The 27315-nt window shown below is 47.1% G+C and overlaps 2 protein-coding genes and 1 long non-coding RNA gene across 38 annotated transcripts in view; 1 reads left to right on the top strand and 2 right to left on the bottom strand.

Moving 5' to 3' along the window:
* EIF4G3 (eukaryotic translation initiation factor 4 gamma 3) overlaps positions 1 to 12859 on the bottom strand; it is an 80272-nt gene extending 67413 nt beyond the window's left edge. For 17 of the 27 annotated variants that reach the window (XM_083514567.1, XM_083514576.1, XM_083514568.1 and 14 more), the window contains exon 1: positions 12721 to 12858. The gene's annotated coding sequence lies outside the window, so the exon portion shown is untranslated. Of the gene's footprint in view, positions 1 to 12720 lie in introns of all 27 variants that reach the window. The other 10 variants (XM_083514566.1, XM_083514588.1, XM_083514613.1 and 7 more) reach the window with 1 other exon arrangement.
* Positions 12860 to 19107: 6248 nt separating this feature from the next.
* On the top strand, positions 19108 to 20851 carry LOC310712105. Its single transcript, XR_014528763.1, has 2 exons — positions 19108 to 19631; positions 19795 to 20851. It is a non-coding gene; the product is annotated as an uncharacterized lncRNA (long non-coding RNA).
* The window catches only part of ECE1 (endothelin converting enzyme 1), a 77790-nt gene continuing 70952 nt past the window's right edge, over positions 20478 to 27315 (bottom strand). For 6 of the 10 annotated variants that reach the window (XM_083514641.1, XM_083514642.1, XM_083514646.1 and 3 more), the window contains 2 exons: positions 25894 to 25989; positions 20478 to 24153 (listed from right to left, as the gene is read on the bottom strand). In XM_083514641.1, coding sequence (XP_083370767.1) covers positions 23977 to 24153; positions 25894 to 25989 — 273 coding nt within the window. In that variant the 3' untranslated portion in view covers positions 20478 to 23976. Of the gene's footprint in view, positions 24154 to 24705; positions 25350 to 25786; positions 25990 to 27315 lie in introns of those variants that run through there. The other 4 variants (XR_014528746.1, XR_014528747.1, XR_014528748.1 and 1 more) reach the window with 2 other exon arrangements.

Below are 27315 nucleotides of genomic sequence, written 5' to 3'. Positions count from 1 at the left end.
GGAATATAACAGCCTAGTAGATCGGGCCAGCGAACGATCAAGCATCCTGTCCCCTACCAGACACTGCAATGGGAAGCCTGCAAGCAAGACCTGAATACAACAGCAACACTCTCCCCACTTGAGATTCCCAGCAAATGGTATCAGAGACATGCTGCCTGCAAGAGTGGCGGTAAAGTATATCCATTAGGGCTAGTTGCTGACTCACCAGCAATCTGTTACTTGAGGGCAAAAAGGAGAGGGACAGTAGCAAAAAATGGCAAAATGCACACATGGGAACTCAACACACACACACACACAAATTGTTTTGCTATTTAGCAATCCAAACTAATATAATCAGAGTGCCGGGCCACCTTGGCTACCCCACCCTAGTACTGCAAAAGCCTACAAGGAGCAGACCTATCAGAATGACTTAGAAGATCCTAGCACTGCTTGTGGAGATACCTGCCATTCAAGTCTGGGAGACTGGAGGCTTGTGATACAAAGGCTCAAAGGAGTGTCACTCCTCAGCTACCATGAAGCCCTGGGTTGGGGTGGGTTTTATACCCACAAAAATTAAAATGACAGCTTTTCAAGCCCATCATCCACTGTGAAAGGGCAGAAGCACATTGTCCAGTGGAAGTCACTTAAACCAGCAAGCACCTTGCCTCCATGGAGAGGATTACTACTGATCAGGGCATAGACCTGGTTATGGCGAGATCAGCCAAATATCTGTTCCAGAGCACAGTTTCCTCTCCAGAAGGATGCAGAAATATGAATGGAATATACCCCCGACTCTTGCTACAACTGTGCAACATTCATTAACAATCAGAGGAGGGAGCAGGGAAGGGAAACTTGGGAGCATTAACAAAAGCTCAGGGCCTGAAAGAACTCTTTGTCTCCCTGGTCAATGCCAGTCTTTTGAATGGCAGAGCACAGAGCAGAAAAAGAATGAGGGAGAAAGGGAGGGGAGGCAGGGAGGGAGGGAGACCCACTGGGCCAGCTCTTCAGGGGACATCTCCTCAGCTGCCAGGCAGAAAAGGACTCTTGCATGAGCATCACACGGCCTCCCAAGCAGCCAGAAACGCAGGCATTGTCCACTCACAAGCACAGCTTGATAGAACCAACACATTTTGCTCTTGTTCCGCTAGGGAGCTCACATTCCAGGAACAGAACGCCCTATCCTGCATCAAGCCACAAAGTGAAAAGTGAGGAAAGCAAGTGACAGGAAATGTACAATCCTGAACTTTTCTTCCTAACCTGGAAACGTTTTCTTCATCGCCTTCTGGAGAGATTTGTTAAAATACATAATGCAAGACCCCAAGAGTTAAGCGCCATTTAGAAGCAAATTGTGGTGTTAACAGAGACTGAGTCTGAACAACAAAACATTGAGATCGCTGAGTGTCACCACATAAACCCAGTCCTTCTAGCTCAAAGGAATAGCTTCAAAATAATGTCAAAAGGCAACGTGTAAGTCTAGTTTCTTCTGATTAGCATTCACGCCCAAGGGTACCATTTAAAAAACCAGGTCCCTGCAATTATTTGACTGCATTCCAGAGGCTCTGTTCACAGCCAAGAGAGGCTTAACCCCAGGCCATCCTAAGAAGAGCTTAAGGTTATGAATTCACCCCACAATTTCTCTTCATGACCTCACCACTAACACCTTCAGTTAAGAACGATAATGAAACCTAAAATAATAAGTTCCCCATTGTCCTGGGTCTTAAAATAAAGGAGCATGCTAGGCAAAGCCAGTTACGAATGTGACAGCAGTTCATTTCAAGGCACAGACTTGTGGCTTCAGCAGCAGTTGTAAACATCTATTGGCCACATCTGGACTTCATGCCAAGCTATAGTTTAGTGACCTCCAGGTTCACATGCTCCACTGCTGCTCTTTGTCCAACATGGTTTTCCCTTCCACTTTTGCTTATGAACTGACAGACGAACAAACTCGACTTCATGTTAACTATGGTTTGTTTCAAGCATGCCTCTTCTTGGCCACATGGGGGTGGGAAGAGGAAAGGGGAGCATGTGAGCCTCTGGCTCATTCACATGCTCTTGCAACCAGTGTTAGAAACTGAGATATGAAAGATGGAGCTAAATGGCACCTTAAACCTAGGTTATGGGTACAACGACGGAATGTTTTTTTAAGAAAAAATAATAATAATACAAAGCTGAAAATGAATGAACTGAAGCTAAAATATTATGTTCATTTTTCACATGGTGTAGTCCTTCCCCTGCCCACCCTCCTAATATTCTTAAGAGGGTCTTTCTCCAGTCTTCAGAGAATAGCTGGAAGTGGGGAGAGCAGAAAAAGGCCCTCCCTTCCTTCCACTCTGCAGTTTTAATCTGAAATCTTAGGTGCAGTCTTAGGTGCAGTCAGAAAGTGCTCATGCTAATGAAATTCCTTGTCACAAAATACGCCTAGGACAATGTGAGTTTCGAACACTGCTTCCAACTTGTAGCTGTCCAGGTGTTCTTGAAATTCAGCTTCCATCATCCCTTATTATTGGCATGCTGACCAGTACAATAACTGGAGGGTGGTGGACTTAGTATGACTCTCAAACATGACCACTGTGCCAGGTTCTAAAGGCAACTTTTTGAAGTTCTTCACTCCAGTATTTTTAGCATTATTTATTAGAGTTGTTACCCCCTAATGAGGTTTCAAGGCAAGTCCCAGCCTATTTAAAAATACAGCATTACAAGAAGTTTAGAACAAATTACCGTATCTTGCGCCCCATAAGACGCTCCGGCCCATAAGACGCACCTAGTTTTTTGGGGGGGGAAAAATTTATTTCCCCCCCCAGGTGCGGGGCTGGAAGAACAAGGTCGGGGAACAGTTGGAAGGCACGCTCTGCCTCCCCGCTGTCCCCCGAGCTTGTGGGGCTGGCGATGGGGAGAAGTGCACCAGTCCCGGGAGGGCAGGCAGCTCTGTGCCGCCATCCCGAGCGGGGCGGGACTTAGCGCCCCGCTCGGGAATGCGGCGTAGACCTGCCTGCAGTCCCGCGACGGCAGGCAGCTCTGTGCCGCCATCCCGAGCGGGGCGGGACTTAGCGCCCCGCTCGGGATGGCGGCGTAGACCTGCCTGCAGTCCCGCGACGGCAGGCAGCTCTGTGCCGCCATCCCGAGCGGGGCGGGACTTAGCGCCCCGCTCGGGATGGCGGCGTAGACCTGCCTGCAGTCCCGCGACGGCAGGCAGCTCTGTGCCGCCATCCCGAGCGGGGCGGGACTTAGCGCCCCGCTCGGGATGGCGGCACAGAGCTGCGCTGGTCCCAGGACCGCAGGCAGCTCTGCAGGGCCACCGGGAGCGGGGCGGAGCTTCTCCCCCGGCTCCCGGTGGCCGGGCAGAGCTGCGCTGGTCCGAGGACCGCAGGCAGCTCTGCACGGCCACCGGGAGCGGGGCGGAGCTTCTCCCCCGGCTCCCGGTGGCCGCGCAGAGCTGCGCTGGTCTCGGGATTGCAGGCAGCTCTGCGCAACCCTCGGAGCCGGTCTCCCGAGGGTTGCGCAGAGCTTCCTGAAGCCTGGAGAGTGAGAGGGGTCGGTACGCACCGACCCCCCTCGCTCTCCAGGCTTCAGCGAAAGCCTGCATTCGCCCCATAAGACGCAGGCACATTTCCCCTTCATTTTTGGAGGGGAAAAAGTGTGTCTTATGGGGCGAAAAATACGGTAGTCACAGGAATAGGTTCTTGAAAATCTCTCTCTCTGGTGTCAAAGACCAAATAAAGAGGTGTATCTTCACACATGACAAAAACCACATAATGAAGGAACCAGGCACACCTTGATGGAGAGGGAATTCCATAGCTTAGAGGATGCCACAGAGAATGTGTTCTCTTGGGTTGCTAAACCCAAAATGGATGTGGATGGAGGAACTACAAAGAAAGTCCCCTCTGCTGATCTTAACACTTGGGAGACTGAAGGCAGAGAATGCACCAGAGCTAAGGCATGAAGTGGTAAATGTGCACTTGTAAGACATGCTCTTGGTTGATCAATGCCTCACACCAAAGGCTTGCATCAAGCTGGACTGTATGTTATTTGGGTAAACACAGCCTTCCAATCAATGCTTTCCAAATAACTCATTTTCTAATTTTGCAAACTGTACTCAAGTCCTGTATTGTGCTGCTTCTGTACTCCTCCTCAGAGTAGAAAATGAAATTCCAAAAAAACCTCGGATTTTCTACCAAAAAAATAAAAATAAAAAGTAAAGCTGTGAACAAGGGAAGGGTGTTCTTCTTAGATAGAAGTCCAGTCTCCTACCCTTCGCAGTGCCAATACTACCCTGACCCTAAGATTCAGATTACAGTTTAAATCCCACTACGCCCTCACCTTATTAGAAATTCACCAGGCACTAGGCTGTTTTGCAACTGTTGTGGGTCCTATTGCGACCACATGGAGATCTCTGGATGCCAGGTTGGCGACTGACATCTGCATCTGGCTTACCCCTCCAGCTTTCTTAAGCAGGTAAGCAGAAGAGCTTATTCGCTGCATTTATATCCCATCCTTTTCTCCAGTAAGCACATGGTTCACTTCTCTCCCCCCATCCTTAATCCCTACAATGACCCTGTGAGGTAGGTTAAGAGACTGTGACTGGCCCAAGGTCATCCAGTGAGCTTCATGACTGAGTGGGGATTTGAACCCTGATCTCCCAGGTCCTAGTCTGACACTCTAACTGCTACACCACACCGGCTTCCTAGAGTACTTCTGCTATTGGGCAGGTAGGCAAACAAATATGGGGAAAGCAAAATGTCACTCAGAGAAGGATATGAACTACCATATTTTTCATTCTATAGGACGCACTTTCCCCCCCTCCAAAAATGAAGGGGAAATGTGTGTGCATCCTATGGAGCAAATGCAGGCTTTCGCTGAAGCCTGGAGAGCGAGAGGGGTCGGTGCGCACCGACCCCTCTCGCTCTCCAGGCTTCAGGCAGCTATCCACAAGCCTTTGCTAAAAACAAAGCCACACACAGCTTCTCCCGGCTGGAGAGGTTGCGCATGGCTAAAGAGGAAGCCAAGACAGCTGTCTTGGCTTCTTTGCTCTTTGGGGCTGGGGGGGGGATATATTTTTTTTCTTTATTCCCCCCCCCTAAAAAGTAGGTGCGCCCTATGGTCCGGAGCGCCCTATGGAGTGAAAAATACGGTAATTTCCTTGAAGCTTGAATTTTATTCCGGATTGGTTTATACTGTATGCTGCTTTAATGTGTTGTAAGCTACTTTGAGGTTTTATCTTTAAAATATAAAGCGGTATAGAAATGAAATGAATAACAACAAATATAAAAATAAGCACCACTAGGGGGAAAATAGCACCTAGACATTCTGTTGTGGCAACCGCAACCTAGAGTTAAGGTGCCATTTGCCAATTAGCTTATATATCTGAGTTTCTAACACTGGTCCAGGAAATTACTGTACATTCAACCAAATGTTTGAGTACCAACTGAAACCGAACAGGCACTGAGCACCTTGATATTTAGGGAGCTACTATAGACATCTTCGCTTAAGAAGGGTTTCCCTGAAGTGTGGCACAGCCATTTTATAGAATAGTAATTGTCCAACTGTAGAAACAGCTTTACTGTTTTAGTTTGCATCGGTCTCTTTTGTATTTCCTCTTGTTTCATCTTACTGCACACTGCTTGGTAGCATATGGCTGTGAAGTTTTTTTTATAAATCTAAATAGCAATAGTAGTAATAATAATGAGGGGAAATGTCAGAAGACGATAAGATTATGCTCAAAATGCACCTCAGATATTTAGTGCTACAGCAAAAGAGGCCTTCTCCAACTCTGCTTTTCTTTTCAAATAAGTCATTAATACAGATCCATGGGAAGAACATGTAAGCTCAAATGGATCATGCCCAGAAGGAAATGATTTAGCAATGCAGCCGCTGTTTACAGGATCAGTTTATCAAAGCTGCAGTCTGAGCCTAAGCTTCATGCTAACAGAGCAGTTGCTTATTTGGGAATGCAAAACCCGGGCTCTCCCAAACATACAAAAACCACCTCAAATTGAAGAATTTAATTCTCATTTCAGGACTCAGAAAGAATACTCCCTCTATAGCCATGAGGTCTTCCCAATAAGTGAGTGGGGAGAGAAAGGTACAACTCTTATTCCCAGAGGCATGTATCTGCAATATGGCTGAAGTTCCAGTAGTGCTCCAGCCTGCTGGCAAATGCAGAAGAACTGCAAAAGAAAATAAAAATGACATCGAAAAACCTCAACCACTAAATCAGGAGACCAAGCAAATGGTCTCTGGAACTCTGTGACAATGTACAGTGGTACCTCGGGTTAAGTACTTAATTCGTTCCGGAGGTCCGTTCTTAACCTGAAACTGTACTTAACCTGAAGCACCACTTTAGCTAATGGGGCCTCCTGCTGCTGCCGTGCCGCCAGAGCACGATTTCTGTTCTCATCCTGAAGCAAAGTTCTTAACCTGAAGCACTATTTCTGGGTTAGCAGAGTCTGTAACCTGAAGCGTATGTAACCTGAAGCGTATGTAACCTGAGGTACCACTATATCTTCGATTTCTGCCCAAGCCAGATGGCCACAGAATTACTGATGCTTTCCAGATCAGAGTCTATCCCCACAATCAGACCAAAGCCAATACAAGGCATGAGAGCAAGTCCATCAAAAATCCCCAAAGCAACTAGAATGCCTGTGATGGTGCTGAAGGCAACCATGCTGCAACTGACATGTTGAGCATGGGGATGGGATGTTGAGGGGATGTGAGCAAGTGGCGATAACTTCCATCTTGCAGTGTTCTTGCCATTTTTCTTCAGGTGAAGTTTTCTTCAGAGTTGCTCTGCTGCTCACTTTCAACATAAGAACATTAAGGACAGCCATGCAGCTGGGTCAAGCCAAACAGAGCCCTCCTGGTCCAGCCTCCTCTTCTCAAGAGTGGCCAACCAGATGCCCCAAAGGGAAGCCTACAAGCAGGACCTGAGCACAACAGCAGTACCCTCCCCATTTGTGATTCCCAGCAACTGGGATTCAGGGGCTTACTGCTTCCGACAGTGGAAGGAGAACATAGACACTGTGGCTAGTAGCCACTGCTAGCATCTAGCAGAGAGAAAGCATGGGGAAACCACATTCAGCACCATCAATTAAGTATATGAAAAACAGGAATCCCCAAGCTACAGCTGAAGGTGTGTGAACAGATGACGAAAAAAATACAGGTGGACTGCCACTCTCCTAGTAAATAATTCTTGGGGGCCACAATAGGTGATAGGGAAATAGGAAGTGACTTCGACAGGTGGACCCATAACTAGTGTCCCCTTACAGCTGAGGAATCAGTGATATACTACTACATTCTTTCTCCAATTCTCATTCACTCTTGCACAGACATTAAGCTATAATGGAAGACTGAAAGGTAAAACAACTCCTGCAGATCTGTACTTTTTTTATTACAACTAGATGTTTCCTGACCAACCGAGCTAGAACTATCCCTTGAAGAGTTAAACTAACACATCATTTTGCTTTGGAATGAAGGCATTCACATCAGACAAGACTATGTTTGCGTAGCAGTGAGGAAGAACTTCACAACACAACCACAAGGAACTGCAGGAGGACAAAAAACAACAACCCTGTGTGGTTTCATTGCTCCAATTATGGGTATTTAAGGTCCCTTATGAGTCTGACAAACTAATGTATCAGGGTGTTTTTTTCAAAGGAACTCACAGGAACTCAGTTCCAGCACCTCTCAGGTAGAAGCCATTGCTATTCTAAAAGAACAAGGGAGATGTTCATGCTGAATTCCAGCACCTCTTTTTCTAGAAAAATAGCACTGTATGAAGGAGCTCAGGGCCAAGAGGAAGGCAGGCAACAAAAATGTGCAAGAAGAACAGAACTTCCAGAGGGTTTGCTTCATAAGCTTTGCAGGGCAGAAGTTCCTTTCATTAACGCTACCAAGGCAGTTATAGCAAGACGTAGAGCAGCACACCCACCCACTAGTAGCAAAGCAGAAAGCACATGTGTTACATGCTTAGAAACCATCCTTTGGGTTTGAAACTATCACAAACCGTAACTTGGAGCTATGCCTCAACTGAGTCCCTGTACCTGTTAACTAACTGTTGCTGCCTAAGGTCCATCAGGTATCATTTTGCATGCACTCAGCAGGCTCTAAACACAAAGATTTAAATGGAATCCAAAAGCTCAAAGGGGGTAACCTTTGAATTGCATGGAAGGAACAGGAGGAGATAACATTAGGAGCAGATTCTTTTTCCTGATACCCAAGTTCAATGCACATCAAAAGGCTCTTAAAGGGCACATCTCATGTAAGTTTTCAAAGCTCACCTGTCCTGCAGGACGTTTATTTTCCCAATATGCAACCACCCCAAAGCAGGGGTGGGCAACTGTTTTTGCACTGGGGATTAGAGATGAGGCTTGTGCCAGGGGCCACTAGCTTCTTTCTTTTTCCAGGTCCTTCCTTTTTATATATGGATTATCTGCTTCTAACGCTTCTAAAGCAGAGAAGCATTCCAAATGTCATTGGATTCTAACTCCAAGCAGCTCCAGCTACCAGCATTTTAGCCATCAGGGATGATGGGAGTTGTAGTCTAGCAACATCTAGAGCAGGGTTTCCCAAACTTGGGTCTCCAGCTGTCTCTGGACTACAACTCCCATCATCCCTAGCTAGCAGGACCAGTGGTCAAGGATGATGGGAATTGTAGTCCAAACGCAGCTGGAGAACCAAGTTTGGGAAACACTGATCTAGAGGGCACAATGTTGGTCCTGAGCTGTTTAATGCTTTATAGGTGAAAAGCAGCACTTTGAATTGGGCCCAGAAATTAACTGGCAGCCAGTGTAGTCGGATCAGGATTTGTGTTACATGCTCAAACTGTCTTGCCCTGGTAAGGTACCTGGCCACTGAATTCTGCACAAGCTGACTTTTTTGAACCGTCTTCAGCAATAGCCCCATGTATAGCTTGTTGCAGTAATCTAACCTAGAGGTTAACAGCGCACTCACAACAGAGCAAAGACTGTAATATTTGTTTTTTCGTTCACGAGTCAAATCACATCAACTCAAATCAGCCTCTTTCAACATTAAGGCAGAAACATAACCTTATTACCAAATGGCACTTTAAATCTAGGTTGCAGTTGCCACAACAGAATGCCTAAGTGCCATTCCCCACCCCCAGTGGTGCTTATTATTATTTTTTATTGTTATGATAGTAATTATTATTCATTGCATTTCTACACCACTTTATACTTTAAAGAAAAAAATATCAATGCACTTTACAACACATTAAAACATCAAATAAAAAAATCCAAAATGAAAGAAAATATTCAAGGGAAATAGTTTAGATACCTCTCTAAGTGATGTTTTGCTTTCCCCATATTTATTTACCTACTTACCGGTAATTTATACACCTGCCCATAGCAGAAGTACTCTAGGAAGCCAGTGCGGTGTAGCAATTAAGAGTGTCGGACTAGGACCTGGGAGATCAGAGTTCAAATCCCCATTCAGTCATGAAGCTCACTGGGTGACCTTGGGCCACTCACAGCCTCTTAACCTATCTCACTGGGTCGTTGCAGGGATTAATTGAGGAAGGGGGGGTGAGTCATGTACTCCTTAGAGGAAAAGATGGGGGGGGGCAAATGCTGTAAATAAGCTCTTCTGCTTACCTGTTTAGGAAAGGTGGGGGACGGGGCAGTCCGATGGAGATTGTCAGTCACAAACCTGGCATCCAGAGATCTTGCACAAGGTCGCAATTGGACCCACACTAAGTCGCAAAATGCACCTGGCACCCAGCGAATTTCTAGCACTTGTCTCTAGGCAGGGAATCTTTTTCAATCCTTCCTGGAGATGCCACTGGGTATTGAACCTGGGGCCTTCAGGATGCAAAGCAGACGCTCTACCACTGAGCTGAGGCCCTTCCCCAAACTGAGCTACTTTATATATACATGTATATGTAATATTTTAGCAGCTCCCTCTTACAAAATATATCCTGTTCTTAAAAGCTCAACTATACTTTGCCACACAAGGACTACTGCACTTTCAAGGGGTTTCTTTACATAAACCTGCCACCTCTTTAAATGACCAGAAAAGTACCCAATCTCCTTTTCTTTCAATGACACATGCATGGATGGAGGGTACAACTGAGCTAGGGGTTAAAAAATACTACAAGTGAAAGCATTTTCCAGCAAAGCATAGGGCCAGCTTCCCCAGTCACACTAAGCTGACATTCAGGTTGGAAAATTAAAATGCACTTTAAATACTTTACTTACTACAAGAAAATAGTGGTTTTGGAAAGTTTTCTGTGTTCATGCTTCATCCCTAGAGCCAGGAAAGCAGAAGCTAACTACCATAGCTATTGGGCATAAAGGTGTTGCATTCCAGCCACAAAGTGTGCTCAGAAAATCCCGTAGAAATTGGACAAAAGCAAACCCAGCATACACTTCAATTGCTTGAGGCAGGCCAAAACTCCCACTGTAATCCTTGGCAAGGCACTCAAAACTAAGAAACTTGCCCTGATTTAACTCAAAGCAGCAACACTTAAGGCAAGTGCTACTCTATGTGGTCTTTTAAAGAAGTTTCCACATACTGTATTACAATTTGCCCAGTAATACCAGAGAACTGGTAAAACTATATATGTACCACACAAGAATCTGAAGAACACCGTGAATTAAAATTAAATTGACAATCAGCACCATACTCAGTAAAAATCCAGTTAAGCAAGCCAACAGAATTACAGGTTTTAATAAGGTCTGACGTGCCTACCTCAACCAGCAGTAGATAAGCCAGAAAGGGAAGTAAGTTCTAGGTAAATATCTCACAGCTGTTACAGTCTGTCCCTACAATAAAGAGAAAATCTGCTTTTGTTATGAACCATCAGCTGACCTTGCTGACAAAGCAAAACCAGCACTTCTGGACACCATCCACAGGCATTAATCCAGAGGATGAGGTTTTCTCCAATTCATCAAATATTTTGATATTCCCAGAGATCTAATTTCACTGGTCTACAAAAAACCCTCCCCTTTAACACATGCATACAAATCCTTCTATGCAGAGGCTAATATGCTGTTTCTATTGCACACCCATTTCTCATTTATATACCTTCCTTTCTAATACACACACTTTTCAACTGATTCCTGCAACATTTACCTCATAAGACTCCTGTCTTAGCAGCAAATATTAAACACATTTTATGTTAAAAATGCTCTTTCCTAAGGGTCACCATTTCAATGGACACATTTTATATAAACTTGTCAACTCCACCAACCCACCAAAACTAGATTTTACAGAGAACAATGCCTAAAAAAAATTCTATCCTAGCTTCACTTTCATAATCAAAGAACAAAACTGAAAAATCTGCTCATAGTTTACATCAAACAAATTCTTATTTAAAAACAAACAAGCAGACTTTTAACCCAATCCCATGCATGCCTACACTCAGAAGTACGTAGCACTAAATTCCATAGGACTGTGGTCTTAATCTCATCATAAGCACACTTGGGGAACAACATTTACAGTTGCACTTTTTTGGCAAGTGCAAAGAATAACAAACTCTCTGCAAATAAAATAGGAGACCCTGAAGTATGTGTCTCTTCTTCAGCATTAAAAAGGAGTATCACAGCACAAACACAGAGGCACCAGGCCCAACTCCTGGCAGGTGGGATTCCCTTTCCACCCACCCACCATCCATCACCTCCCCTTCCTGTTGTAAAACACATAGACATGTACACTGGTCTCCCTCAAAAACAAAGCAAGGATACTTTCCCCTCCAAGCCAACCCTCTTGGATCCTCTTCTGGAGGAAGAGCCATGCCCAAAACTCGCCTCCTCTCTAGGCAAGAGAGCCCTTCCTTTTCTTACAAAGTGAAAGAGAAACTGTAGTACAGCTGCCCTAGTCCTGTATGACATCGACATTTGTTTTTCCTGTTTTGTTTGAACATAAAAAATGCTGGCCCTTTCACTGAGAGGCTCAGCCAGGCAAGAGTGTGTGGGAGAGGACCCTCCTTTCTAACAGAGAAATAAAGAGGGTGGGCATGTGTAATATCATCCCCCACCACCCATATTTCATATGCTGAGGGGCCTCCGGTAGAGAAGAGGTTTGTCCTCTTGCCTACACAAGTTTGGGTCCTGCTCCTTCCTACAGTTCACCTCTGAGGTACACACAACACATGTCTGATGGACAGCTCCATCCTCCCCACCTACCCCTGACACACACAAAAACCACTCCATGCTGCCTCCATCCTTAAGGGAAGAGATCTGACCTCCCCACACCTTATTCTAATCGCCTTCCCCCTACATTCTCTCTAGGGCCCCCTTTTCTTTCCCCTGCACACTCATCCATCTTTAGAAGCAGCTCCTTGACGTCCCCTTATAGGAGATATTCCTGTTCCTTTTTTCCTTCCATCTACTCGAAATAAGTTCAAGCTCTCCATATATGAAGCATACACACAACACCCAGGCTACACCCGTTCCTCGCTGCTTCCAAGTCCCTAAATCCACACATTCCCCCACAGACAGCCAAGTCCTCCTGCCTATACACGGGTTCCTCAAAAGATGACACACCTACCCCTTTTTGTCCCCTCATAAATCCACACATTCCCAGAGAGAGGACACCATACATTCAGACGATCCTCCAGACAAGCGGACCCGTTTTTACATGACTGACACACAGATATTCCCCCCCTCCCTAAGTCCACACGTTCCTCCTGGCTACACGCGTGCCCCTCATGGGGGGGGGGGGAGGATGGACGGATGGATGGATGGATGGAGAAGCGATGCATGCCCCTCCATGGGTGCCAAAGGATACTGCTGGGGCGGCTGTGTCTGGAGAGCCCTGATGCTGGCGGGGTGAGGAGGCGCCGTCGCCGCTCCTACAGCCGGTGCAGCAGCGGCAGCAGCAGGGGACGGCGGCGGTGGCGGCGGCCCGGTTGCTGCCGCTGCTGCTGGAGGCGGCGGCGGGGCAGGAGCAGCAGCGGGAGGCGGCGGCCCTCCGGGCCCTACCCCTCCACCAGAGGGGGTCCCCGTGGTCGTGGCCGCTCCCGCCGCCGCTCCCGCCGCCGCGCCGGGCTTGAGGGCCACCTTCTGTGGTAAGCTCATGGCCAAGCGGAGCCACCACCAGGCCGGCGGCGGCGGGGCGGCCGCCGCCGCTGCCTGAGGGGGCGGGGAGCGGCGGGGCGGCGGCGGCGGCGGGGGCAGCCCGGCGGGCCAGCACCCCCGGCCGGTCTCCGTGACAACGCGGCCGGCCTGCTCCCTCCGCCGCCGCCTCCCTCAAGTGCTGCCGCGCCGCTGCCGCCGCCGCTTCCCGCCGCCGCTGCTCTTCTTCGCCCGGCCGGCTCCTGCGGCTGCTTGCCTGCCTGCTCGGCTGGCGAAGGGTCGGGCGGGGGCCGCTCAGGCCGCGCCGCCGCTCATAGGGCCGCCGCCCTCGGCGGGTTTCGGTGCCCCTGGCCCCGGCGGAGCGGCTCCCGGGCGTCGGGCGAGTGTCGGGCGGGCGATGCCGGCGGATTCTCCTCACGGACGGAGCGGAGCATCCAACATGGCGCTGGCGGCCGCCTCCAGCAGTCCGGCAGGACGACGACGGGCGACGAAGGAGGGCGCTCGGCTGCTCGGCAAGCTCCGGAAGCGCTCGGCTCCTCCGGCTGCCACAGCGGCGTCGCGGGTCGCGGGTCGCACTGGGGGGGGGGGTGGAGGGGGAGGCGCCCGCGCGCAGTAGGCTTCCGAGCTCGGGTATCTTCGGGAAAGCCGACTCCGGCCGCTCTGTTCGTACCTCACTCGCCCGCTCGTGCCGAGCCACTTCGGCTGCTCGGGAAGGTTCGGAAAGCCGGCGCTCCTCGCCAGCCTCTCTGCTTCGGAGGCGTCCATCCCCCGGTGGTACCCTAAAGGCAGCACTTTAGGGCAGGTCCAGATTCCTGCCCATGCAGCAGAGCTGCATTTTATTTTATTTTATTTTATTTTATTTTATTTTATTTTATTTTATTTTATTTTATTTTATTTTATTTTTGCTGCTGCTGCTGCTGCTGCTGCTGCTGCTCTTATTATTACAGACCCTCCAAGTGTCCCTAATTTCCATGGGCAGTAGTTGATTTACAGAAGCCATCCTGGTTTCTGATTTAATCCTGGAATATCCTGCTTTGCCTTAGGTGAGGCATCCCTATTTTCATCAGATAAATGAGTTATACAGTGGTACCTCAGGTTACATACGCTTCAGGTTACAGACTCCGCTAACCCAGAAATAGTGCTTCAGGTTAAGAACTTTGCTTCAGGATGAGAACAGAAATCGTGCTCCGGCGGCGCAATGGCAGTGGGAGGCCCCATTAGCTAAAGTGGTGCTTCAGGATAAGAACAGTTTCAGGTTAAGAACAGACCTCCAGAACAAATTAAGTACTTAAGTACCACTGTACAACCCCCTAGCCAAGGAGATAAGTAACTCTAGACGTCTCTAGAAGACGTCTGAAGGAAGCCCTTTATATGTAGAATTGCAGAACTGTAGAGCTAGAAGGGACTGCGAGGGTCATCTAGTCCAACCCCCTGCAGTGCAGGAATCTTTCACCCAAAGTGGCGCTTGAACCCACAGCCCTGAGATCAACAGTCAGGTTTTTTTTTAATCTTAAAGTTTTATTCTGTTTTTATATATGTTGGAAGCTGCCTGGAGTGGCTGGGGAAACCCAGTCAGATAGGTGGGGTATAAATAATAGAATGATGATAATGGAATATTTTGATCAGATAAATATTGGAGGTTATGTTATTACTGCCAGTTTCTTATCCAGCCTTCACTCTAAGGTCCCAGAGCAGGTGACAACAATTAAAACGACACTACACGGCATTTAAAAACCATTTCAAACAATTTAAAAAGTACAAAAATAAGGTGGGTCCAATTAAGACAGAGCAGTGATCCATCTCGCTCACTAAGGTTGTTGCTGACTGGCAGTAGCTCCAGATGGTTTCAGGGTGGAGGTGGTTGCTCAGCCCTACCTAGGGATGCTCCCTGGGATTGAAAGTGCATGCAAGAGCAAATGCTTGACCAGTGGGCTTCCCAAATGATGACGGCATGTGCTACCTCCAGGATCAGATGCAGCGCACTGCTAGACAAGATGCTCCCACTTTGGCCTGGTCCAAAGAAATACATGTCACCCTCTAAGAGCCCCCACCATGCCCACTAAGACCATTAAGTCTAGAATTTAAAATTACTTTTAGCACCTCTCTGTCCATTGAATCTGGTAATCTGCTGAACAGGCAAGGGGTTCATGTAGATTTTGTGCTCCCATATCGGACTCAGCAGGCACTGCAACCTTCCAACGGCTTGAATTCACCCCCCAAGGCACGTTGTATCCCGAGACAGAAAGATGCCAACCAGATAACGCTGGAAAGGGAGCCATTATATGTCAGAACTTCTGCTGGAGCCAGGGCTAAAGCCCCAGGAGCAGTTCAGAAAGCCCAGCTGTTCCTCTTTTAAATATGTGATACTGTACTGGAGAAATATATAACCTGTGAACATGGGCAGAGTGCATTTCCTTAGTGTCCCAGTAACCACAGCAACCCTCCCCTGGGATGAGAAGGGAGAATTAAGTGACTGGAGTTGGGGACTGGCCCCAAAGGCAAGACCAGGGTCAAATCTTTGATCTGTTTTTGACTGTATGACTGATTCAGTCCTGGAAGCTGGAATAGGAAATAATGCCTCTCCACAGATGGAGCGTGGCTCTCTCTGGCACCGGACACTCCACATGCATCAGGTAATTGTAATAGTTGGTGAAGGCGTGTGAGACGCCACAGGAGCCTTCACTGAGCAGGTTTCCTCCAGATGTTTTGGACTACAACTCCCATGTACATGGCCAGGACATGATGGGAGTTGTAGTCCAAAACATCTGCTCCCTGAAGGTTGCAGTAGGACAAGAAACCAGAGGACAAAACAGGAGGGGGGGGGCTAGACCTGGAAAAACTTGACCCTCCCCCATTCCCAAGTAACTGCTGACTGGGTGATCAGGGACAGCCTTAAGTTCGCAATACACCTCCGGGTTTAATTAATACCTTCTCTATAACTCTCTTTCCACAACAACTCAATTCCTCCCTGAATTAACTTGGTCCAGTTGTCATTTTCTCCTCCCCAACTGCAGCCTGTCCAAACCCCGTGCACTGCAGATGTTATGGACTGTAATTCCCACGCACCCCCAGAGCATGAGGGTGTCATCCAAGACCTCTGGAGGACACTACGTTGAGAAAGATTTCCCACTCTGTTGAAGGTAAACATCCATTACTAAACATCCCACATTCCTTCCCTGTTGTACCTTCAACCACCCTCTTCCTTCTCTCCGCATCTGATTTCAGGGCAGAGGCCTCCCTTGTCATTCCCCTGCACACCCTCGACATCAAATAAAACAGAGGCCATTGAATTATTTTCTTAGCTGGATGGTCTAAATTGTAAAGAACAGCAAATTTGGAAAACCAAAACCAGCTTTGGGCATCCATCAGAGTCATGCCTGCTTTGAAGTCTTCGGCATCACTGCAGCATGGATTTATTATTTATTTCATTTAATACAAGTTTATATAGCTTGGTGGCTGTTGGCGTTTTTTTGCTTTTGTTTTAAACCCACAGCATGGTTTACGCAAAAGAATAAAACGATGAAATCATCAGCAAATAAAGCTGAAGACCAAATGTTTCGAACCTTCAAAGCATAATGAAAATCTACAATAAACTAAAAACCAGATTAAAATGCATGTAAACGTTCCACATGTCTGCCTAGGCATGCTTTAACAAAGTGCTAAAAAATAGTGCCGTGACAATAGGGAAGGAATTCCAAAGAGTGGGTGCTGCCACACTAAAATTTTGATTTCTTACAAATGTGGAACGAGTGTCATGTGCCAGTTCTGTAGATTGAAGTCAAATGGGCATTGCATGGGGAAAGGCAATTTGCAGCCCTTCAGTCCCAAGAAGACCAGAAACACCACTGAGATCCCCGTTTGTTGCCCTCCAGGTTAAGGAGACCAATGGAAGGTACCTCCTCTGCCTGAGCTGCACACTTCCTGGCACATCGGAGTGGTTAAAGAGATGGGTGCTTCCCTCTCATTTAAAGTCTCTGTGAGCAATGCCAAGGTTTTCTGCATCAGGGCAACTGACAGACAGGAGAAGGTTGCATTTGGAGGAATTCCTTGCCTGCCCTGACCTCTAGTGTTTGCCGCTCGATATACAAGACAAAGCTGAATCCAGAACATCCTGGCATCTCTTAGGGCTGCTCTGGACAGGCATGCATTTTTATGGGTGTACAGTGGTACCTCGGGTTACAGACGCTTCAGGTTACAGACTCCGCTGACCCAGAAATAGCACCTCAGGTTAAGGACTTTGCTTCAGGATGAGAACAGAAATCGCATGGTGGCGGAGCGGCAGCAGCAGGAGGCCCCATTAGCTAAAGTGGTACCTCAGGTTAAGAACTTTCAGGTTAAGAACAGACCTCCAGAACAAATTAAGTTCTTAACCTGAGGCACCACTGTATTGCATTGGTGCAATAATAGTGCATTTGTTGGCATCCATCTGTCTCAAGGGACAACGGAGTGCATCTCTGGGGGTGAAGCCCAGCTCTTGCGTGAGCAGCACCAAAGTGACCTCCCTGGGGTGGAAGCCAGGGCAAGGTGTATTGGCGATGCCCGGTTGCCCCCAGGATTGGCGGGGCGGCTTTGTGCATGTGTGTGACATTGCAAGGGGTTGGACTAGATGACCATTGTGGTCCCTCCCAAGTCTAGGATTCCATGATATCCCAACACTGTACAGGCCGGGGCAGCCCTGAAACCATCATGAGCACAAAGCATTATGTACAGAGCAGGCTATGGTTGTACAATAAGGGACACATCCTCTGCATTCAAATGTACGAGTCAACGTAGTCAAGATCTGAGGCCCCACTCCAAACCCACTCCAGATTGTATTCACTTCCAGAGTTAATGCTAAATACATTACTTCTGGTAAATGAGCCACCATAGCTGCTAAAGGGCCGTGAAAATGCGTGTCCTGGGCTTTTTAGACTCTTCTACCCATGTACTAAAGAAGATCAGACCTCTCCATTCTTAAGGAAATCAGCCCTGAGTGCTCACTGGAAGGACAGATCCTGAAGCTGAGGCTCCAATACTTTGGCCACCTCATGAGAAGAGAAGGCTCCCTGGAAAAGCCCCTGATGTTGGGAAAGATGGAGGGCACAAGGAGAAGGGGACGACAGAGGACGAGGTGGTTGGACAGTGTTCTCAAAGCTACCAGCATGAGTTTGACCAAACTGCGGGAGGCAGTGGAAGACAGAAGTGCCTGGCGTGTTCTGGTCCATGGGGTCATGAAGAGTCGGACACGACTAAATGAGTAAACAACAACCCATGTACTATCTGAAACCAAATGTGTGATTTGTTTTTTCAGCTCTCCGACCCCACTGTTAAGGCAGGCTGGGTTGACTAGTCCAAGGCTCAACCTTTAGGTGCAGCCAGCTGCCACATTGAGAGTCACTTTGGGACACAAGGCCTGTAGACCACTACCAGCCCTGGCTGGCAGTAGTGTTGTTACCATGGCAGCACTGTCCCAGTAGGCCTTCGCCGGGTTCTACAGAGGCCTCTACTCTTTCTTGCCCGAGCCTCCTCCACGCTTGACGAAAGAGACTCCATCTTGGAAGTGCTTCAATTGTGACATTTGTGTGCAAGCCACACCTCCAAACTGTATTTCCTGTAGAGATGCTAAAAAACATGCCCCCAGCCCCAAGATGAAGTGTGAAATTGGCTGCTGGTGTTTTAACCAGGGTGACAACTGAGCAGATGATGCCAGCTGGGTTCACACTAGTGGCTTTTCCACGAAGTCCCCTTTATTTCCTGTTGGATAATGGACAGGTTCCTTCTTTCCTTTCCTTTTATTATTATTTTTCAGGTTTGCACATTTCACTAATTTTACAATCTTTTTTTTTATTTTTAAAGATTGATTTCCTGTTTTTGATGTGAAATAAAGTGTCAACTTAGAGAAACACGTTCTACACTCTAAATGGTTCCACCCCACGGAAGTCGGTAGATGTTTTGGAAAAGCATTCCATAATAACCAAAGCAGATTCCACACTCCTTCTGTTTAAACCATTCTTCTTTGAGTTAATTGATGGCGTGTAAAGTTTCCAGTCTTACAGCTCTTACCCCTCGGAGTCTTTTGATGGTTTGTAAGACTTCCACTACATCTTCCACTACATCGACTGAAGCTATTTCCACACTCCTTGCATTGAAATGGTTTCTCACCTGTGTGAGTCCGTTGATGAATTCTAAGTTGTCCACTCTCAGTGCTCTTTCCACACCCCATGCATTTAAATGGTTTCTCACCTGTGTGAAACTGTTGAATTTTACAATCATTTTGACATTTCAAAACTTGACTTCCTTCCCCCTTTCTGCAGTTCCTTAAATTTATTTTTAATATCTTCTGCATATCCAAATTAACTTAATTTGCTCATTTATTCATCTTCTTTAAATATATACTCTTATGAAACTGCAGGTTCCTTTTGCTTTCAGGCAGCTGGAAAGAGTTGAGGTGGCATCAAGATAAGGTGCAGTTGTTTTGTGCCCTGCAGTTTCTTGCAACTGTTCGCATTAAGAGTGCATTTCCAGCAAAACTTATTTACATACCTGCTTCATCTCTTCCTCTTTGCTTAGTTAGCTTTCAGGCATTTGCTGGTTATCGTCCTCTTTCAACAAACCTTTTAAATGGAGATCCTCTTCCCAGTCTGTGTAAGTATTGGAATAACTCTTGTTTTTATAGGTGGAATAGGTTTTCTAATGTTTGCATTGTTTTTACATACAGGATTTTCCTTGTTTTATGTGCAATATATGGAACTGCTTTTAATTGCTTTTACACTTTTCTTGCTTTCTTCGTTGTCTGTGTATTTTACAGTTGTGACCTGTCCTGGGGCCTTGCTGTGAAGGACGGATAAGAAATTGAATAAAATACACAAGTATAAAAAGACCCCCTAAGGTGGCATATGAAGAGATAATGAAACAAGATAAACAAGCAGTCTGGGAAAGATTACTAATGATACACATTAGTACCTGCTACTGTTTGTGGATCTGAACCAGCCTTTGTGGACCAAGAGCTGTACCCAATGCTAATCCATGGAATGTAATGGCCATAACTAGCTGAGGTTCATTAGTTTCAATGGGTCTGCCCTGACTCTAACCAAGTTAGAAATGGCCCAAGACAATTTTGGAAGGAGAGTATTTCTTTAGTTAAGCAGATCTGGGTTCAAGTCACTGTTCAGTTGTGACATACCAGCCTCTCCCTGGACTGAGAGCAAGGATGAAGAAACCAGAATGGTGAAAAATTCACTTCCTAGAATTCTATTGCTTGTTTCCCAGGTAAGCAGAGACCATTATAAATGGCTAATAGGCAAGAATTTATTATACTACAGGTTTTAGAGCTTGCATTTTTTTATTGTGGTAAACTGCTCAAAACTGTTCAATAAGTGTAGATATTTTAATGAACAAATAACAAATAGTGTGAGGGGGAAATAGGAACCTTGGTGGGAGATAGGGGATAGTCAAAAGCAGAGTTAGGGACACACACACAAAGTCCCAAAATTAATAAAACCCAAGAAAAGCTTTTATTTCAAAATTACAATAATCTCCAAAGATGCAGGGAAGGTGACAACAAAGAACAAATCAGCCAGACCTTATATTCTCCCCCATCCTGTCCATACATAAATACCACAATATTCCTCCCAGACCTTCCCTTAGTCTGAAATAAGTTTGGCCTTGTCTGGTGCGAAGAAAACAATTTCCTAATATTTCCCTTTTTCAGTGGCTACAAGCCTTCCCAGATGCTGAGCAAGCCCCCTTAGGGTATCACAAGCCCTACATTTTTGGTGGTGGTGGTCTTCCTTCTTTCCACTTGGAGGGGAGAAGTTCTACTAGGTCTCCCCGCCCCCAGCCCCCTTAAAACATCTGCTGCACCATCTTGAAGCGATCAGCTCACGTTCTTCTTGGGTCCAATTACTAAAAGCAGATTACACAAATGGAACCATTTTTGCTCTGCACAGGAGGGATCCAAGAGGAAAACCAGAAGTGGAAGAGAGCAGCCCAAAATGGGAAGGATGGCGGCTGCAGCAGCAGCAGCAGCACTGGGTTCAAGAGCAGGTCTGTGCTCTCACCACACAAAGCGGGGTCTGTTAAGGGGTACAGAACAAAATTCTGGGGTGGTTTTCCTTCTTTGCTCTCCCCTGGAAAGGCACCCTCTCCTCACCTTCAGTGGCGGGAGAAGGTGGCTGAACAAAATGGCATCAAGGGATCAGTGCTCATCCCAAGCAGCAAAAAAGAGGCCACTTTTGGTCACCGGGAAAGATCTCCGGGGAGAGAGAAAAGGGGGGGGGGAGAGAGAAGGGAGACAGACAGGCAGACAGGAGCTTGGGGAAATCAGGAAGAGTGTCCAAGGCACCCTTTCCACAAGTCCAAGATGGCAAGATGTCGGAGGTGGCATGATCAGCACAATACCTGCTGGATCTTTGTTTACTGTGTGCTTGCAGGGCTCATTGTTTGGTGCAGGGCAGGATTTGGCCCAGGGAGTGCATGATGTTGCTGGTGGGAGGATTGCTCCAACATTGTTAAGGCACTGGAAGCATTCTCAGCCATGTTGAGAGTAAGGCATTTCCCCCCCGCAAAGATAAAGCTCACACTCACTCATTTTCTCAACCCCGGCCCATGTGTCGCAGCAGGGCAGAGTTCAAGTAGCCATGTTCCCCACCTGCACATCTGCAAGGCCACCTACCACAAGACAGACTGAGGACAGGAAGTGGGGACGCTGCTGCTGTGCCCAGCGCCCCAGAAACTCAGTGGCTATCCCTTTGCGCCCCCAGGTCCTCCTGGAGTCGTGGTACCAAATGATGGACAGCCACTTCCACAGGAAATGAAGAGTGGGGACTCCACAACCCTACAAGGTTTGGGAGGCTGCGAACCAACTGATCCGTTTCGCCTGTCCTCAGGGTAGGAGGCTCACCAGACAAAGTAAAGACAGACAGACACACAAGCCAAAAATACACGCAAGATGGACTTCTTCAAGAGCAGAAGATGAAGAGAAACCACTAATCACTACGCAAGCATAGTCTTGCTGACTCTTTGGAATGAAGGCATCTCAACTTGTAGTGGAGTTGGGGAGGCCTGGGTCGCACTTTCAATGCCAGAGCTCTCCCCTCCTCTGTTTAATTCAAGGCATAAGAAAGCTTGCCTAGGAAAGGAGATACAGCACATCTTCTCCCCCTGCCTGAAGTTCAGAATACGAGTTGGGATTGCAATGGCTCCTGGCCCCACAGTGCTGCAGGGAGGCTGGAAGGAGAGACGGGCAGCTCACAAGTCCAAGGAAGCTCTGCTTCTTCAAGGAAGTTTGTTTGCAAGCGCGGGAGCATCACTGCCTAAGTCCCACCAGTCGAGGGGTCTCCGAAACCGACCGCCGTATTTCAGTACAATAAAAAATGGCTTCGTCATGAGGCAGGCAGTCTTCCCTGCAGTCCTGACACCTGTCCACAGCTGAAAGCTCCAGGTTTTGTGCCTTTGTCGAGCTGCTGAGCACCTGAGAGTTCACAGTGGTGGAGGGCACTGGTAAAGCAAAAGCAGTTAGATGCCTGCAAGAGTTTGGCTGTGGTGTAGAGTTTGCTGACACCACACAAACAGCCAGGATTTGGGGCCCCCTTTCAAATTCAGTAACCCTTAATTAAGTTATTAAGGCCACAAGGGGGTGGGGGGAGGAAGGGAGAACATGTCAGCTGCAGGCCCGTGGGCCTAACAAGCCTTTAAAAATTTTTTCACTTGGGGTTATGTGTACAAATGTCCAGATGATTCAGCTCCAGACTCAATACAGGCATATTCTTTGGCTGATCAAAGACAGACAGTACTTCAGCAAGACTTTCAGGGGCTACTTCTTCAGCGGCACTGAAATTGCCCACGTCAGCTTGGGTCTTGACACACAAGGTACATCATTCGAGGTGCATCTTCCGAGTTTGTGATGGGGGCATTTCTCTGCAAGGCAGCTCATCTTCCTGGTGCAAAGGCTGCCAACGATGGCTGGTAGGTTGTGACATGCTTGTTCTGCTGGGAAATCTCCTAGATTTAGCTTGGAGGTTGAAGCCCAAAGCCCCGAAGGTAGCGTTTTTAGAAAATGTGGCCTGCTCTGCACCTGGGGCTAGGGCAGAGGTCCAGGATTTCAATTGGAAAAGTCAACAGTGTTGCCAGGAAGGAAAGGGTTTTGGAGAAGCCAGGCCCTAGAATATTTCCCAAGCAAAAGGAGAGTCTGCGTGGAAATGAGCCGCACCCGTTCCCCCTAAGAAGACACTGGGGGTGAGGAGAGATGAGCCATGGGGGAGGTTTGTATCCTGCCTCTCAGCTTTAAGCAGAATGCCCTTAACCTAGAATTGCACACACACGCAATAAATATACCAGTCCATTCAACTCAATACATTTTCCCTGAACTTTCCAGTGTTCCGCAAGATTAAAAAAAAAAAAAAATCATTTCCGCAGAAATATCTTACAAGTTTTACCATGTGGATGTGAGCGCACAAAACTTATACATATGTATGGACGTGAATGTCTGTCTACAGAGAGGGTTGGCGCTTGTTAGATGTGACCAAAATGGGTTCTCTTTTAAAATTTGGGTGGTTCCCTCTTTTGGGGGAAAAATGACGCAAGAACTTCCAATCCTATGGTGGCGAAGAGCCAGTCCGTCCCCCCCGCTGCATATGAGGAGGGGGGGGAGAGACAGCACAACCCTATCCCCACCCCAAAGTCAGTGCATTTGAAACACAGACATGCGTGCAGACTTCTGCACTTTTAGCAAAGTTAGAGGCAAAGGGGGACACCGATGCAATTGGTTCCAGAGTAGAGGGCATCTTCACAGTGGGTCAAATGGGGTGGTGCTTTGGGGTGAGGGCTGGGGACCCCTCCCAGCCATCTCAGAGCGCTCAGCTAGTCCCAAGGTCACGGGGCGCCTCTTAGGTGTGGAGGAAGGCTGAGGGCACTCCCTCCTGCTGTGTTCCCCCCGGGCTGCCCTCCAGTTCATCCCATTCCTTTTCTCTCTCCTCGGCTTTGGGGAACTTCACCAGACCTCGCACTTCCGCTGTGGGTTCATGGGGGAGCCCCGCGGGCACCGGAAGTGCTCCGAGAACTCTGGGGAATTGGAGATGGTCCCGATGACTCGGAAGCGGGAGGGGCTGTGAGAGTCGGTGACCAGTCCTTCGTGGGAGCTCTCCGGGGTGCGGACGGAGCACCAGACCTGGAAGGAGAGAGGAATCGCAAGAGGAGTTGCACATCCAGCTAAGTCTTATGCCCCCAGCTCAATTGCAGAGATCACCCACAGAAGTGTCGTTGGTTGTTCCCCAAGTTGGTGAGGCTCGCTTGACAATGATGAGAAACTGAGCCTTTAAGTTTTGTCGGCACAGCCCAGTGGAACTCTCAGCCGCTGGAATTTGAGCAGGTGCCTTCAGTGCCAGTTTTTAAAATGCCTGCTGAAAACCTTTCTATTCTGCCAGGGCTTTGCAGGCAATTAGGAAGAAATCCTTCCACAATGGTTAATTTATGGCCTGCTTTTTTTTAAACCTTTAAAATATGGTTTTGGTTATATGTTTTTATTATTGCCAACCATACAGCAGTAGACCTACTGAAATTAATGGGACTGAGTTTGCCATGACCATTCATTTAAGTGGTTCTACTGTCGAGTAACATCAGCTACCTCCCAAGGCATTGTAAGGAGAGTGAACAGCATCCTGGAAATCCTCAATAATCCCATTATTGTCATGGAGAGATGAGCTATTGAAAGGAGGGCAAATTTATGGGAAAGTGTTTATTTCTAAATCACTGGGATGTGAATATTCAATATAATATTCAACAGGATGTATTATTTCATGTAAATCAGAGTTACTTTTCTGCTCCTGTAAATCTTGAGTTTTAATCCAATGCTAAGGGTTGTATCCAACTACTGTATTAATTCAAAGCAGACCCACTGCAAACAATGACCCTGGGTTATATTCAACGCTAGTCCTACTCAGACAAAACCCATTGAAGCCAAAGGATATTACTAATGGTGGGGGAGGGGTATTATTCAGGACAGACCCACTGAGATTAATAGGCCTAAATTGGTCATGCTCCCCAACTTCAATGGGCCTATTCTGAGTAGGAAAAGCACTGGATACAAACCAAGGTCATGAAGCAGGGTACAACAGGTATGCTAACTAGGTAATGATTCATTTGCATTTTTCTTCTAATGACCAAGAATGATCTTGAGGTCTTAGAGGCCACAGAAGACTGCCTAAGTCCACGCTTGGGTTATAACAATATAAAATACAACATGTACAAACTGTTCAACATGCACAAAAATAGGATGGGTCCAAAAATATACATGTTCTTTTTCTTGGAAATCAATTAAAAAAATAAAAAATAAAAATGTATCTCTAAATATATATCTCAGCCGCCCTGAGCCCGGCCTTGGCTGGGGAGGGCAGGGTATAAATAAAAATTTATTATTATTATTACTATTATTATTATTATTATTATATCCATACATCTCAGGTGTCAACAGGCCTGCATATACAGTGGTGCCTCGCAAGACGAAATTAATCCGTTCCGCGAGTCTCTTTGTCTAGCGGTTTTTTCGTCTTGCGAAGCAACCCTATTAGCTGATTAGCGCTATTAGCGGTTTAGCGGCTATTAAAGGCTTAGCGGCTAAAAGGCTATTAGCGGCTTAGAAAAAGGGGGGGGGAGCGAAAAAAATCGCAAGACTCACAAGACTTTTTCGTCTTGCAAAGCAAGCCCATAGGAAAATTCGTCTTGCGAAGCGCATCGAAAAACGGAAAACCCTTTCGTCTAGCGGGTTTTTCGTCTTGCGAGGCATTCGTCTTGCGGGGCACCACTGTAGTTAGTCACAGCCTTCTCTGTCTGTAGAATCAAACCCAGAGACAAAACATAGCCCAGGCATGCCATCATCCACCCACCTCCAAAATGGGACACTCAGACCTACCTGGGCAAACCCCACAAAGAAGAGCTGGTAGTTGGTGAGGCCCAGCGTGGGCAAAGTCTCCTCTTCTCCATTTTTCCTCAACCAGTTCTGATAAGCCTGGAAGATGAGGAGGGAAAAGCGAATCAAAACAGGATGCCGTGGAGCTGGAGAAGGCTCAGGTAAGCACAGCCAAAATGATCAAGGGGTTAGAGCAAGTTCCCTGGGAGGAAAGAGATAACACCTGCTTTATTTGGGGGGGGGGTAGAAAAAAGGGAGGGCAACAGGGGGCATGATACAATAACTCGTAGTGTGGAGAAAGTGGATCTCGTAACGCTAGAACTCAGGGCCAACCGAGGAAACAGAATACCTGAAGATTCAGGAAGAAATGACTTTTTCGCAAGCTGCAGGAGGCAGGGATGGACACCGACTTGGAGGGTTAGATGATTAGATAAATTCATGGAATAGAGGGCTATCAAAGGCTACTAGCCAGGATGCCCTATGTTCTGCCTCCATGGTCTGAGGCAGCGATGATCCTGGAAACTGCAGGAGGGGAGAGTTGCTCATGTGATCTGGCCCTGTTTGTTGGCTTCCCAGAATGGGTATCTGGCTGGCCACTGTGAGAACAAGAGGCAGGACTGGATGGGCCCCCCTTTGGACCGACCCAGCAGGACTCATCATACATCCTTCTGACTCTCACAGCTAGATTACAGGAATAGTCACAGCAATTAACGCCTAGTCCACATTTAGCTCTTATACATATTTTCCCTGTAGACCCATGGCTCCCAATGTGGGGCACATGCCCCACAGGGGGGCAATTTGATTTTTAAGAGGGGCAATTTGAGAATAAGTTATTAATAGTCAATGGCCTTTTAGGCTTCCTCCACGTGAATAGTTCACTTTTTGAATAATAAGAATTATATGTCACTGGTGGGGGGGGGGCGTATCAGGATTTTAGAGATGCTTAGGTGGGGGCATGGCTAAAAAAAGGTTATGAACCACTGCTATAGACTGGATTTACAGAACAAAGACCCGATAAAGATAAACTTGCTTGTGCAAGCAGCGAGAATTATTATAGCTAGACCCTGGAAGAACCTGGAAGGAGTAAACGTTACAAATTAGTATTATGTACAAATTAGTATTATGGCAGATGGCAGTGTTAGAAAAACTGACGACTAAACTGAGATTTGCACAAGGACAATTTCACTGCAACTTGGGCTCACTTTGCAGATTTTATGAAAATAGCCGAACATGGCAATCTTCTGGCACCAACTCTTCGTAATATGGGGCTGACAACTTTCCTAACCTTTTCCACCCTTCTTTGATGACCTAGGCTCCCCTGTGGGGGGAAAATAACACCTCTAATACCACTAGGAGGTGCTATAGTTATTCTGAATTAAGGTTTGATTATTTTTATTCACTCTATCTCAAAGCATGATTTATTTT

This window comes from Podarcis liolepis, assembly GCF_965112155.1.
Source record: "Podarcis liolepis genome assembly, chromosome: 7".
NCBI lineage: Eukaryota > Metazoa > Chordata > Lepidosauria > Squamata > Lacertidae > Podarcis > Podarcis liolepis.
This window is presented reverse-complemented; position numbering and strand designations above follow the sequence as displayed.